General features: G+C 39.6%; 2 protein-coding genes across 2 annotated transcripts in view; one reads left to right on the forward strand and one right to left on the reverse strand.

The window, feature by feature from the left end:
* The window catches only part of LOC131953352 (ATP-dependent RNA helicase DHX8), a 108,681-nt gene extending 104,904 nt beyond the window's left edge, over positions 1-3,777 (reverse strand). The window contains exon 1 of the mRNA XM_059316507.1: positions 3,773-3,777. The gene's annotated coding sequence lies outside the window, so the exon portion shown is untranslated. The remainder of the gene's footprint in view (positions 1-3,772) is intronic.
* Positions 3,778-4,736: 959 nt separating this feature from the next.
* Positions 4,737-14,898, forward strand: part of LOC131953345 (cyclic nucleotide-binding domain-containing protein 2) — a 29,707-nt gene continuing 19,545 nt past the window's right edge. The window contains exons 1-5 of the mRNA XM_059316496.1: positions 4,737-4,837; positions 5,700-5,986; positions 6,602-6,780; positions 14,294-14,367; positions 14,528-14,669. Coding sequence (XP_059172479.1) covers positions 4,737-4,837; positions 5,700-5,986; positions 6,602-6,780; positions 14,294-14,367; positions 14,528-14,669 — 783 coding nt within the window. The remainder of the gene's footprint in view (positions 4,838-5,699; positions 5,987-6,601; positions 6,781-14,293; positions 14,368-14,527; positions 14,670-14,898) is intronic.

The raw sequence follows: 14,898 nt of genomic DNA on the forward strand, positions 1-14,898 counted from the left end.
ATTCACGTTAGGGAAAGTAAAGTTGGCTGGGCATAGTGCTGACCACACTATCTCTTCATATGCCGAGGTCACAAAAACAAGTGAACTCTACTTCACTTACCCCGTAGACCGTCAGGTTTGAAAGGGGAACTTTTTTCTCTGGACAACCTCAATTTTTGCTTCAAACCTTATCCTTTATCTCAAACCTTAATATAATATTATTGATAACATTCTAGATCTAGCTTGATAAAGCCTTAGGCTTAAAGTTAAAGCGTAAGCCTCAATCATCTAAATTCCTAACCCTGACTCCAAGAGTGTCCATCTGTATACCTGCTACTGAAATCATAGGTAGAATATGACGAAGAAAATGGTATTATTGTTACCTTAGTTCGCCTCTAACTTGTGCTAATATGAGCTGGTCATACAATCAAGGACACGCATGTCTCATTGACTTTGTTTACATTGCTTTCATTTTCTAAAAAACTGAAGTCTTGCTGCACTTTTTATACATATTACGTCACTTCCGAAGACACAAAAAAATAAAAAAGTGTAATGTAACAACAACAAAAAACAAAGGAGAGAAATAAAAATATGTTTTACAAAGTATTGCAGATACACAGTTTAAATACAATATCTGAAGATAATAATAATTTAGATCACACAAGTTTTAATACAAATGTCGTTAGATTACAATAGTGTTAATACAAATGTCGTTATATCACACTCGTTTTAATACAAATGTCGTTACATCACACACGTTTTAATACAAATGTCGTTACATTACACACGTTTTAATACAAATGTCGTTAGATCACACACATTTTAATACAAATGTCGTTACATTACACACGTTTTAATACAAATGTCGTTAGATAACACACGTTTTAATACAAATGTCGTTAGATCACACACGTTTTAATACAAATGTCGTTGGATGCCACTCGTTTTAATACAAATGTCGTTAGATCACACACGTGTTAATACAAATGTCGTTACATCACACATGTTTTAATACAAATGTCGTTAGATCACACACGTTTTAATACAAATGTTGTTAGATCACACACGTGTTAATACAAATGTCGTTAGATCACACACGTGTTAATTCAAATGTCGTATGATCGGACACTTAAATAAAGAACCAATCCAGAACTGGGACGAAGTTGACCACATGGATTAACGGATCAAACGTGGATTTTGTTTAGAGTGGGGGGGGGGGGGAAGAAATGGGGGCTAAAATTTTGATAGACGTACATTTTAAGCATAAGAGCTAAGTTATAAAAACATTGTATGGTAATTAGACCTAAGACTGCCTGACTTTCAATTAGGGGTGATCCATTAAGGACATTTTTTTTGTACAACTTTTACCTCCTCTCAACCTCTCCATCGTCAAAACAGCACCTCCACCTTAAATGAAGTCACAATTCAACATACACCCTTTCCCCCCTCAAATGTGCATTTTCTTTTCGTTTTAAAAAAAAAATCATATTCTTTCGAAAATATTTTCTATTAGAATTTACAAAAGTCTTTCAAATTGGGAAATTCAGCTTTTAACATTACTTTTTGAAACTGCAAAATGACTTCATTTATAGACGACCCACTAACCATATCTTCTTTCTTCTTCTTTGTTCTTAATTTTAGTGTTGCAAGGGATCCCCTCCAGCACAATTAAGTATACGTGTCAACTGGTTATGCGCCATTGAGGCCATTGACTCCGATTTCAGCCTGCTTTTCATTTTTAATTTGCTTCCATAGCCTTTGTCCAACCAAGAACAAACTACAAGGCAGCAGTTGTTTGAACTTGGAATAGTCTCTACTAGAAGAGTGGCTGTCCCCAGCTAACGAGGGGTTCGAACTCGAGGGTTCGAACTGGAGACTTTTCGGGTTAGCAACCATGAGCTAAATAAAAAACCGGAATACTCTAACGGAAGCTTTACGCAAAAACCTTTCACAGTACAAATAAAACCTATTGAATCCGCTTCAGATTGTCTAGACTAGACTAAAACTGTGGCAATGGGTAGGATATGTGTCGGCAAGTCAAGTTAATAAAAAAAGCACCCCCAAAACTTATTTGCAAAGAGCGGTGGTGAATATTACACTCCTAGTATTACTGTCTTGCAGTTGAATTATGCTCAGTATGGGGGGGGGGGGGGGGGTAATAATTTCCCGCTGTTTTCCTTGCGCTTGAAAGCCTAACTACACTTGCCACAAAACAATGAAGCTTATCGTGTCAAATCGAACTCTGAATTCCTACATAACCTTACCAACAACCATTTGATTCAGTTGCTTACAATAATAAATTCGAAACGAAAATGGGAATTTTTTGTACGTCATGTAGAGGTAGAAATATTTTAAAATGATATAATGAAGCTATTGACCGCTTTACCCTAATAGTAGAAGGGGGGTTATATTCTTTTCTCTAACTAGACACTCTACACGTCGGGCATGGGGTGGGAGAGAGCGTGGTCACCAGAGGCGTAGCGATGGGGGGGGGGGGGGGGGGCAGGGGGTACATATGTCCCCGGGCGCCGACCTTAGGGGGCGCCAAAATGGGTTGTAAAAACAAATTAAAATGTCATTTTAGCTGCATTTTTGCATTATAAACAGTTGGGGGGTGAAAAAGAAAGTTTGGGGGTGGGGGTACAATTTGAAAATTTGCTCCCGAGGGGGGGGGGCGCCAAATTGAAAGTTTGTCCCCGGGCGCCGGGAAGGGTCGCTACGCCTCTGGTGGTCACAGTGTTTCTGTCAGACATCTTTTCGGTGGTGGGGAAGGTACTGTAAATAGAAAAAAAATAATATAAAAATATGCAGTGTAACCATTGTCCGCACCCCCTCCCCCCCTCCGGAAGCGACACTATTCCATCGTCGCATCTAGCTATGACTTTTAGGTTTTTTTCAAAGTACACACTTTTACCACAATGCTCTTCAACCTTAACAGCCCACTGCCTACATTTAATGGTGTCTATCAGCCGTGTTTCTTTCAGACATTCTTTGCCTGGAAGGTGGAACTTGAAACTATCAGGAGGGGGGGGGGGTGCGGAATTAAATTACTGGGGGGGGGGGGGTCGGACACTGGCTTAAGTAAGTATTATATATTTTGTATATAAACTATTTAATTCGGAGTGGGGGGGTCGACATGCTTCCAGTGTTTCTTCCAGACTTTTTTCTCCGGGGGGGGGGGGGGGGGGCACTTGAAATTTTCGGTGGGGGGGGGGGGGCGGTAGACTTTCTTCGGGGGGGGGGCGGACACTGTTAAAAGTATATATTTTCTATATAAATTATATAAATTTCATTTCGTTTGGGGGGGGGGGGGGGCGGTAAGTAAGAAACTCTGCATGCTTCAGTGTGGGGTGCGGTGCCCCCCAAAGCAATTCCCGAAAGAAACTGTCTATTCTTGACGCTTCAACAAGCAATCTGTTATTTTAAATGTTGAATCCAAGTTTTTTTCTAGACGTGCATCATCGGTATTTTTTTCTCATTTGAGAAGTCATTAGAAATAAAACACAATAACAGTTACTGTATACGTCATTAGAAATAAAATACGCCTACAGGTACTGTATATGTAATGAGAAATGAAATACATCTACAGTTACTGCCTATGTAATGAGATATAATATACGTCTACAGCTACTGTATAGGTCATGAGAAATAAAATACGTCTACAGGTATTGTATGAGTAATGAGAAATAAAATACTTCTACAGATACCGTATAGGTCATAGGTCTTACAATAGACACATGTTGTAAATTCCAAAAACCACAATGTAAGGCAAACTGCATTAGCTCGTATTGCCATTGATTGTTATCTATTTTATCGGTTACACCCCCCCCCCCCTTTTTCTCTACCCTTTACAGTGGCACTTACATTTTTACTACTAAAAAACCCCACTACAGTTGCTAAAGATAGAATTTGTGCAAACAGTCTCAATCCCTGCCATTGATATTTTGTTATACAACACTGGGTCTGTGATACCCTATTTGCGCATGTCAGAAGAGTCGACCGTCGCGACGAGTTCATTCAAACCCTAGGGTGAAAGGAGAGGGGGGTGTTTGAAGTTTGTTGAGGCTATGTAAGCTGTTTAAAGGTCTAAGCCGCTCTTTGACTGTTGGATACATAACTTCGGTGTCTCTTTTTGTAAAGTTTGCCAAGCTAACCTAACATAAAGGAGTTGTTATTATTTATTGTATTTTAATGAAGATTGCGATCAAAACGTTTTTTTTTTAAATTTTCAATGAAAGATTAAGAAATTACGTATGCCTTCTAATTCATAAGCAGGGCAATTATAATTTATTCGTACTTTTGTAATTATATTATTTATATCCACTGGTGGAAGATATTATGAGTGTTAATTAGATAAGACTTCAATAGAAGATACGAATTGTTCCGTTTTCAGGTAATTCTCAATAATTTCGATAACTGTTTTTCCCAAAGTTTGTACTTTACTCTGAACATTATTTAATTTCTGAATTACTGTTTGTTATGTAGTTGATTAGATGAGCTTAATTTTGTTTTCTTTTAATTTTAAATCAACCAAACCATTTGATAGTGGACTGGCCATACAGTGCAGGATAGGCGAAGAGTAGGGTTAGAGTGACGTGGTCTGTGCTTGTTTGCTCATAATTTAATTTAATTTGGACTCTAGTTCTGCTAAATCAAAGGTCTGTAAACAACGGTCTTTTTGTTCTTTTACTAACCGAGTGCTTAGTCATCCTCCCAGTCAGTCTTGAGTGCAAGTCAGTCATGAATACCAGTCAGGCATGAGTGCCCGAGTCAGATCATCCGACCCCCCGGAAACGGACTTAGATTACTACGCCAGGCCTGAGAACTACACAGGAAGCAGTCTGAAATCTTTGACACGGTGAGTTGTCAAATTTGACTTGCATGCAAATATTGCAATCTATTTAAACAAGCTTCGTGTTAATTAACAAAGTATAAAGTTTTAATAATTGTACATTTTTTAGAAAAAAAAAGATATCTCGCCAACTCTTTTAGATATTGTCCCCTTTTTGAACCTGATGGTCCCTGGGGGAAATGAAGTAGAGTTCACCTGTTTTTGTGCCCTCTGCATATGAAGGGATAGTGTGGTCATCACAATGCCCAGCCGCCTTTAGTTCCCCTGACGTCAGTTTGGTACCCATTCGAGCTGGGTGGACTCTACTGGCTCGAACTCGAGACTTTCGGGTTAGCGATCTAGCGCTCTACCCCTTGACCATGCCGTCTCATTTTACATTTTGCTACTAGCATACATTTTAAACAAATTCATACTTTGGTACTTAAATGGTAGGAATATGAGTTTGTAAGTTAGACTTCCAGATCGGAATGAAGAAAACCCAAAACAAAAATTGCACTTAAACTGATCAATTCCTATGTATGTATGTCTGTATGTCAGTGGCGTAGCGAGGTCGGGTGTCACCCGGTGCGGCACTTAATGGTGTCACCCCCCCCCCCCTTCCCGGGGACAAACTTTCAAATTTTCGATTTACACCCACCCTCGAACTTTCGATTTGCACCCCCCCCCCCCTCAAGTTTTTCTCTATATATTTTGCTATTTTTTGCCTTAGTATCAACCCCCTAAATGGTGTCACCCGGTGCGGTCCGCACCCCCCTCCCCCGCCTCGCTACGCCTCTGCTGTATGTCTACCCTCTACAGTGAAACCTAGTGCTGAACATAAAAAAACACATTTATTTAAAAATCCTAATAAATTTTGAACAAACAACAGATTTTTGGCTGCCAAAGAAAGGGAAATCACTCTAGGGACAACAGAGACAAAAACAGATCCGACACTGAAAGACCAACAACTGCTGTACAGAAGATATCATCACATCCTTCCGGCGGATTTCTGCCGCCCCTCACCAAGCTCGGCAGACGACAAAGAACCTCCTGATATACTCATAGTGAGTCCGTCTGCGGCAGTACGAGAAGACAACCCCAGCACACTGTTTAACAATGCGGAAGACAACAGCAGCAATGACTCAAAGAAACACCACAATGATGGCTCAGAGATACGTATGTTCAACCAGAATATGTAGAGAGTACTCATACTGAATGAATATACCAAAAAGTTAAAAGCTTAGGACGGGGATATATTCAGAGGGGATGAGTGGGATGGAATGTTTTAGGGCAACGATAATTGCTAATGGTACTTTAGTCTGTGCTGTTCCCCGCTTCTTAAGTAACGCAAATTAGCTGGGACAGTAAAAACTCTGGTGTATTTAAAAATGTATGTAATATATATATATATATATATATATATATATATATATATATATATATATATATATATATATATATATATATACATACATAAAAGTATTTGATCATTTATATTTACATCTATGTAGTATTATGGAATTTTATCTAGAGGTAGAGAGCTAGATTGCTAACTCGAAAGTCTCGAGTTCGAATTCGGGTTCAAGTCAGTAGACCGTCCCTGAGTCCACTCAGCTTTAATGGGTGCCTAACTCACATTAGTGAAAGTAAAGGCGGCTGAGCATAGTGCTCACCACTATCCCTTCATATGCCGAGGTCACCGAAACAGGTGAACTCTAATTCACTTGCCCCATAGCCCGTCAGGTTTGGAAGGGAAACTTAAGTATCATGGCATTTTGTCTAATCTTCTAGCGGAAATTCCCCCCGCGCTGGCACCAAACGAGGGCACCAACTCGGCATTCATCACTCACTTAACTTTGGCCAACAGCGCCACCAGACTCTCTTCCAGGAGAAGTAGCCTCGCGTCCGTCAGGTTCGGCTCGTCCAGGAGCAGGCCATCAAGTGGTCTGTGTGCAACACGCCGATTGGCTGTAAGTCGGTGGTCTCCACCAATAGTATAGTTTGTTTCAAGGGGTGAGCCAGGGAAGGGATTTTACTGATGGTTGAACTCATGGGAGGCATAACCAGTGTTTCTTCCAGACTTTTTTCCCCTGGGGGTGGGGGTGTGGATGGCACTTGACATTTTCGGGTGGGGGGGGGGGGGGCAGATTAAAATTTCTGGGGGGGGGGGGGGGGCGGACACCGTTAAAAGTATATATTTTCGAAATAAATTCCATTTCGTTCTAGGGGGGGGGGGCGAAGAGATACCTGGAAGAAACACTGGGCATAACTCGAGAGCTCGTGGTTCGAACCCAGGTCATGTATCATGTTAAGCCTGGATTAATGTCGTGTCTGTATTAACAGCAGATTAGAGCTGTATCGATTTTTTAATCCTAACACTGTTTGCTCAGGAAATTGCAAAGTTTGCCTCAAAGTATTTTATGAGGATTCACGTTGTTTTTGTCTAAGTCAACTTGTGCTGTACAAACATAGTTTCATGATATAACTCCTGTTTGCTATGTCATTATCTTGTCAAGTGTGGTATTTATCTATCTATATAATTCTCTTCATGGAGACCATAGAAAACACCACGCAGCTAAGCCACCGCCCTCATCCCCACCTGTCAGGTGAGCTGTGGTTCACCCCGAAGGTTTACAATAGTAGAGCCGGTTAGAATAAGTGACGGCTATTAGGGGCAGAAAATTTCGTTTTTAAACGATTTGAAACTAAGGGGAGATAATAAGTTCTGCTTGACATTTTCACTGTCGTCTGTAAACGGCTGCTTTCACTGGGCGGGGTGGAGTGGGGTGGGGGGGGGGGGGGAGGCAGGGGAGGTAGTGGTCGAATTCACAAATATGAATTGTTGATAAGTAGAAAATAAACAACTAGATAGCGGCGTATGCTACGTCTCCGATCAGCTCGTACATTATATTTGCTTTATTTCTAAATTTAAACCTAATTCTAAGCAACACAGCGAATTTTAAGTAGTTTTAATTATAAGCACACACTGTCTTAAAAAAAAATTCTTATCATAGACTAAAAAAAGTTTTTAAAAAATGTCCCAGTAGCGTATAAACAAACTTTAATCTCGCGTAAGCCAAACTAAAACTAAACACAACAACACTTAGCGGGGAAAAAAACAACATAAACTTTGCTTTCAGTGTGGCTTATACAGCATGAAATGTCATTGGACAGTGCTTATCCGTCATCAATCATACTTGCACGACACACGATCGGCAGTATGACGCGTGCTCTATCGTATCGCGCGGGTCATAAATCAGTCCACTACAACAGGGGTCTCCAAACTTTTCAGCCCGAGGGCCGTATTAACTATCACATATCAGTTCGGGGGCCTGAGTTTCTTTAAGGCATCTCTTTAGGGTCGTGGCGCCCCCCTCCCCCCACCCGAAAAACGTATACCGCCCTTCTATAACTTGTCTCTAAGGAGGTCAGTTGCTTGCAAATCAATGACCTCCAGCTGCAGTTCATCTTTGCAACTGGCCACATTTGCTTCAAATGGGCTTTGAAACAGTCTCACTTCTTCTGCCTTTGAATCCAAGTCAGAAAACCTCTACTAAAACTGCAGCTGGAGGTCTGTGATGATCTCGTATGCAAATTACGTGGGGAACTCAGCCATGAAGACCTTGCACTGCCGAAAGTGTGTCAAGTTGTTAGCCTGTACTTGTTCCAAAAACATGACAAGTTTGTATCTAATGGCCTTTAGGTGTGTATAGATCAGACACAAGTGTTCACTCTCTTGTCGTTTTAGGTTCAGAAAATTTAAATGACTAGTTGTGTCTGCAGCAGAGGCCAATTTCTATACCCACTCTTCATCAGACAATAATGGCTGTGACTTGCCTTTACTATAAGGAAGTCACCTATTTCTTTTCTTAGATACTCGGCTCAGAATTTTCTCGCAAAATTAGCAATCTTATTGATGTGATTTTGTGTTTGTCTCTGAACTATCTATGGTTAGATATCCTCTTCGGTTAGAGTGTCATACATTATATGTAGGGAAGCCAGCTCTTGTGTTATGTTCTTGTCTTCATCCACACCTCTAATGAACACACGCAGTTGAGAGGTGGAACAGCTGTCCAGCGATTCATCCATTGCAATTGAAAATGGCGAAACTTGCTTGAATTTTTCGCTATTTGAGTCACGATGTTTTCACCAATATCTGCAACACGGCGAGTAATTGTATTTGCACCCAAAGATACATTTTCAAATAGTTTTGAACTTTCTGTGCAAAGCTCCTCAGCCACCTCCAACAAACATTTATTCAGTGGACAAAACGATCGTCGCGGGCCGGATAAAATGACCTCGCGGGCCGCATCCGGCCCGCGGGCCGTAGTTTGGAGACCCCTGCACTACAAGATCGACAAGCATGTTTTGAAAGTATATCTACTTGCTTATGCTTCGTTCAATATAATCGATCAACAGTGGCGGTTTCGGGATATACGGTTCGAGTTGATATCGAAGGGAATTTGAAAGCCTCCGTCAATAGTCTAAGTAGCAACCTGTGTTAGCAAACAAAAGCCACTTCTGCTAATTGGCCAAGAGAAATAAACAGAGTAAATGGGGGAAAAACCCTGCACTTTCAACTATTTTTTTTTAGAACGAAACAAATAATGTGATAACTTTTTATACACTGAAGTCTACCTTTGGCTGTCTAGATAGACAAAGTTCTTTTAGGTGTGGAACCGATTTTTTTTTTTCTTCTTCCTTCAATCACTAGCCCAATTTAGCTATACGAATCAGAAATACGAGGTTAGGTGGCTTAGACGTACCCCTCTTGTAGATTTTCACAATAACGTTTGTTCGTGGCTTCTTCATCATGTATCCGTTGGGAAAATTTAGCAATAACCTGTAAGCGTGAAGTTGGCTCACTGTGGTAAATATGATGGAATAGAATGTTATTTGATAACAAATCGATTGCCTTGAATATAGAAATAAAATACTTTAAAAAAACTTTTTAAAAAACCACGTTTTTCTTGTGGACTAAAAAGTAGAAAATAAATTTTCATACATTTGATGACAAAAAACGTGGGTACGTTCACCATCAAATTTCCCGACCCATCTGCCCGACCCACGTTTTTTGTCATCAAATGTATGAAAATTTATTTTCTACTTTTTAGTCCACAAGAAAAACGTGGTCTTTTAAAAAGTTTTTTTAAGTATTTTATTTTCTCCTTTTTAGTCCCTTGCTACACATGAAAAACGTGGTTTTTAAAAAAGTTTTTTATATAGTTTATTTTCTACTTTATCTAATGACTTGATTAACTATGACTTGACTACGTGTTTATAAATACACGGACTAAAAATCTTGAGCGACCAGGATTCGAACCTGGGTTGTCGCGGCCACAACGCGAAGTACTAACCGCTATACGATCACGGCCAGCGCGCTCACATCGATTGGGGCCGAAGTAACTGTGTCAATAGGCCTCCAGTCTTGTCGGTATCTTTAGAAATCATGTCCTCAATTTTATGGTCCTTGGGGCGTAATTAAATTAAGCTAATTACGGTCTCTAATTGCTAGTTTTTATGATTGCATCTGAAATTGTTAGGCGAAAGTAGCCTGCATGCCAAATTTCAGATCTCTAGAGCAATCAGAAGTGGGCTAATTTTCGATGTCAATTTTAACAACAAACATCCAAACAAACAAACAAACGCGAAGCTGAGTTAAGAATAAAATACTTAAAAAAAAACTTTTTAAAAAACCACGTTTTTCTTGTGGACTAAAAAGTAGAAAATAAATTTTTCTTTTGTGCTTCCTCGAGCTGTGCAGATTCTTGTGATGACTGACAAAAAACGTGGGTACGTTCACCATCAAATTTCCCGACCCATCTGCCCGACCCACGTTTTTTGTCAGTCATCACAAGAATCTGCACAGCTCGAGGAAGCACAAAAGAAAAATTTATTTTCTACTTTTTAGTCCACAAGAAAAACGTGGTTTTTAAAAAAGTTTTTTTTAAGTATTTTATTTTCTCCTTTTTAGTCCGTTGCTACACATGAAAAACGTGGTTTTTAAAAAAGTTTTTTATATAGTTTATTTTCTACTTTATCTAATGACTTGATTAAGTATGACTTGACTAAGTGTTTATAAATACACGGACTAAAAATCTTGAGCGACCAGGATTCGAACCTGGGTTGTCGCGGCCACAACGCGAAGTACTAACCACTATACGATCACGACCAGCGCGCTCACATCGATTGGGGCCGAAGTAACTGTGTCAATAGGCCTCCAGTCTTGTCGGTGTCTTTAGAAATTATGTCCTCAATTTTATGGTCCTTGGGGCGTAATTAAATTAAGCTAATTACGGTCTCTAATTGCTAGTTTTTATGATTGCATCTGAAATTGTTAGGCGAAAGTAGCCTGCATGCCAAATTTCAGATCTGTAGAGCAATCAGAAGTGGGCTAATTTTCGATGTCAATTTTAACAACAAACAAACAAACAAACGCGAAGCTGAGTTAAGAAAAACGTGTTAATAAAAACGTGTTAAAAAAATAATAAAAAGCAATATTTATAGATACTAGCGGTCGTTCATGAATGGTGACAAATATTTCAAGCTAATACTAACACCCCGTCGTCATACAATGTCACTAAAGATATTCCCACAGCACATCCACCATATAAATATAAATCTAGAAAAAAAGTAAACAACTTATTCGATTTTTTTTTCAAGTGCCAATTCTAAATAAACACGTAAGGCATGTTTCATTACACCTGCCTCTGTTCCACTTTGATCAAACAATGTGGGAAATCAGCACACATTCTTTCGGGCGAGTGATGTCCCTTATAGCGTGACACACCCCATCTTAAATATATAACCTAATTACCCCTGACAAAAAACCCATCCACTTAAGTTCTTGCTGACGATGACCCGTATGCATAAAGCAGAAGTCAAAGCGCGTGTTAAATTAAATCTTCTGTCAACTATCCCGACATCACGACGTGTTTAAAACACGCTCTGATAGCTGACCGCGGAGTTCGATTTATTGGAACCCCTCTCTCCGTCAACCTGCCCAATCACTTCATTTGCCGAGATCGGTGACAATCGATACTGATAGCATCAGATCAGTCGCTCACGCTGATGGGGACTGGGTTCAGTCGAGCGTGAAGCGGGGTATGGCATTAGCCACGCTTAAAGGGTGGCGCGTTAGTCTTGGATAGTGCTCGGGGAGTTTGAAGTCAGTCTTCTGTGCTATTAGCTAGGGAAGTTTGAAGTCAGTCTATGTGCTATTAGCAGAAGGGAAGTTTGAAGTCAGTCTTTTGTGCTATTAGCTCGGGAAGTTTGAAGTCAGTCTTGTGTATGCGTTTAGAAAAAGGGAAAAATGAAGTCTCAAGTGCTTTCAGCTAGGGAGATTTGAAGTTAGTCTTTTGTGCTTTTAGCAAAAAGGAAATTAAAAGGCTCTAGCGCTTTTAGCAAGGAAATTTGAAGTCAGTCTTGTGTGCTTTTAGCTAAAGGAGATTTAAAATCTGCGTTTAGCTAGGGAAATTTGAAGTCGGTCTTGTGTACTTTCAGGCAAGAAAAATTTGGAATCAATTGGAGAAGTTCGGATTTATTGTCGTGCGTGCTTTTGGATTGGTAAAAAACATTCTGAGCTTTATCCCAGATGTGCTTTTGATTCGGGAAAACTTTACAGCTATGTTTTTTTTTAAAGTTTAGCTAAATAAAAAATTCAGAGACACCACCTTCAGTACTATCAGTTGAAAAAATTTCAGGCTATAGTTTTAGTTTTTTTTTTAGCCAGGGAACAATTTGGAGCCAGAAAACAAGACTATTATTATACACAATAGCGAAAGTAATAAAAAATTATAAAATTTAAAAAAAGCAACCAAATTAAAGGTTTACTTTTTGAGACTTACTGAAACATCAAAAACGGATTTATTATTTTTTCATTGTAAAAAGAAAAATAAATATAAATAATTGAAAGTTAGTGTAGTGCAATGAACATTGAATGCTCTGCTTGTCTTGGATAACTTCTAGAGTTTAGATATTGGATACAATAAGTTTTCTACCTGCCTTCATGTGGACACTAAATGATTTCTTATTGTACAGATTCTCTCATTGATGAAGTCGTCAGATCACTGCAGTGTATCTTTGATATTCAGCCAGAATTGTATGTGAGACAATCGCATACAGAAATAAAACAGCAAAATAGTGAAGGTTTTTAAAATAAATTATATATGGCTAGTAATTAATTTAATTCATGACTTATAGAAATCAAACTACAAGATACAGTGTTGTTAGGGTCTATCCTTATATAACAACTACAGTTTCATCAACCATTGTTTCTATATTATCCGAATTCAGATTTGCGCTTTTATACATTATGTTATTCAAGTTATTTACACATTTAACCCGATTATTCACTATTTTATTGAGAACAAAGTTTTAAAAAGGAAAAAAAAAGAATGATTTATGTTTCATGTTTACCAATCGAGAATGGATTTCGTTCTGTTCCCGAAAATTGGCGACTACGCCATTGACCCTGACCTTGTCAACGAGCAGTTAGACTTCTGCCCGGCCGGCACGCAGCATAAGTCAAGAATCCAACAAATCCGCGCGCTTCTGCCCAGCATTCTGCTAAACAAACACCGGAACTCCACCAACGCTGGTACCCGTGACTTTGGAGACAGGAAACCTAAAGACAAACTACCTGAGATCGACGGTCAAACGGGTTTACAGACCCGCGTAGAAGCTGTAGTTTTTAAGGAAGATTCTAGAAAAGATACGTTGAGTCCTAAAACAATGTTCTTTAAAAAATGGGAAGATGTTCCTCTGCCTATGTTAAGCCCGGAACCGAGTAAATATCCAACAGGAAGTGCAGATATCAAAAGTAGAAATATTGATAAATTGTCAGAAAAAACTTGTAAAAATAGTTTGGAAATTGTTCGCTCCAATACGGAAATATGGGATGCCCAAGAGCAAAAGAAACTTCAACAAACGGACAGTATTGTGTCAGATAAAAGTGATGCCTTGTTTCAAGATTTTAAAGTCGCTCCAGTTCAACAGATCAGTTCAAGGGAAGCCTCTCTCGATGTTGCAGATGTATTAGGTGGTGCAGACTCTAACATCACCCGCCCCAACCTGAGCCTGTATCACGTGGTCGCCAAGCTCCACCCACAGGCCGTGACCAGGCCTGGACCAGAAGTTCACCCTCGGCTGGCCACACCATCTGACCAGGTGGTTTAATTAAGACACGTCATGGTTGGGGTGTTTGGGGCGTAGTTCATGTTATAGACACACGGGTAATGCTATAGTGGCAGGATAGTAGTATTGTTCTTGTGTCCGTGATGTGTTTAGACTAGGGTAGCCAAATACTGATTAGTCCAGTTAGTTTGGTAGCCTAATTAGACTGGTAGCCAAATACTAGCTTACTTTGTCCTATAGTCCGCAATGTGTTTTACACGCACCAGACAAGAATATGCTTGTAAGTCATTTTATCCCTATGTTATTAAGACATGCCCTTTATTAACCTATCCCTTTTTTACTTTTCAGCTGGCCGAGAAGTTCAAGAAACTTTCAATTGCTGTCAAAAATGTATTAAAATTAGCTAAGGCTATTATCAAAACGTAAGTTCTGTGTACCTCTAGTCTTAGATCTTAGTGGAAGATGTATTAAAATTCTGTATGATTGGCTCACTGGTTCACCTCCCCCTGACCACATGTACAAACTTTACTGACCACATGTGTACAAACTCTAAGACTCTAAGACTCCCCAACACCCCCACAGCTCAGACAGCACCAGTGCTCTCCTCAAGACGTTCACCAGCTTGTCCAAAGAACAGGATGCAGACAACGACGAGTCATCCAAAGAGCACATGAAAAGTTATGGCCTACACTTTGACCCCTCCTATTTCAAGGCCAATCGAGAGGTAAGAAACCACGTTTAACTCAGTAGAATAGAACTTGGTGTTGTAGGGGCGGTGCGCTTATTTAGAACACATAATGTTTGTAGGGGTTGTGCATATATTATACACACACAATGTTTGTAGGGGTTGTGCATATATTATATACACACAATGTTTGTAGGGGTTGTGCATATATTATATACACACAATGTTTGTAGGGGTTGTGCATATATTATATACACACAATGTTTAC

Source organism: Physella acuta, unplaced genomic scaffold (genome assembly GCF_028476545.2).
Source record: "Physella acuta isolate Inbredline_101_S28 unplaced genomic scaffold, ASM2847654v3 ptg000917l, whole genome shotgun sequence".
NCBI lineage: Eukaryota > Metazoa > Mollusca > Gastropoda > Physidae > Physella > Physella acuta.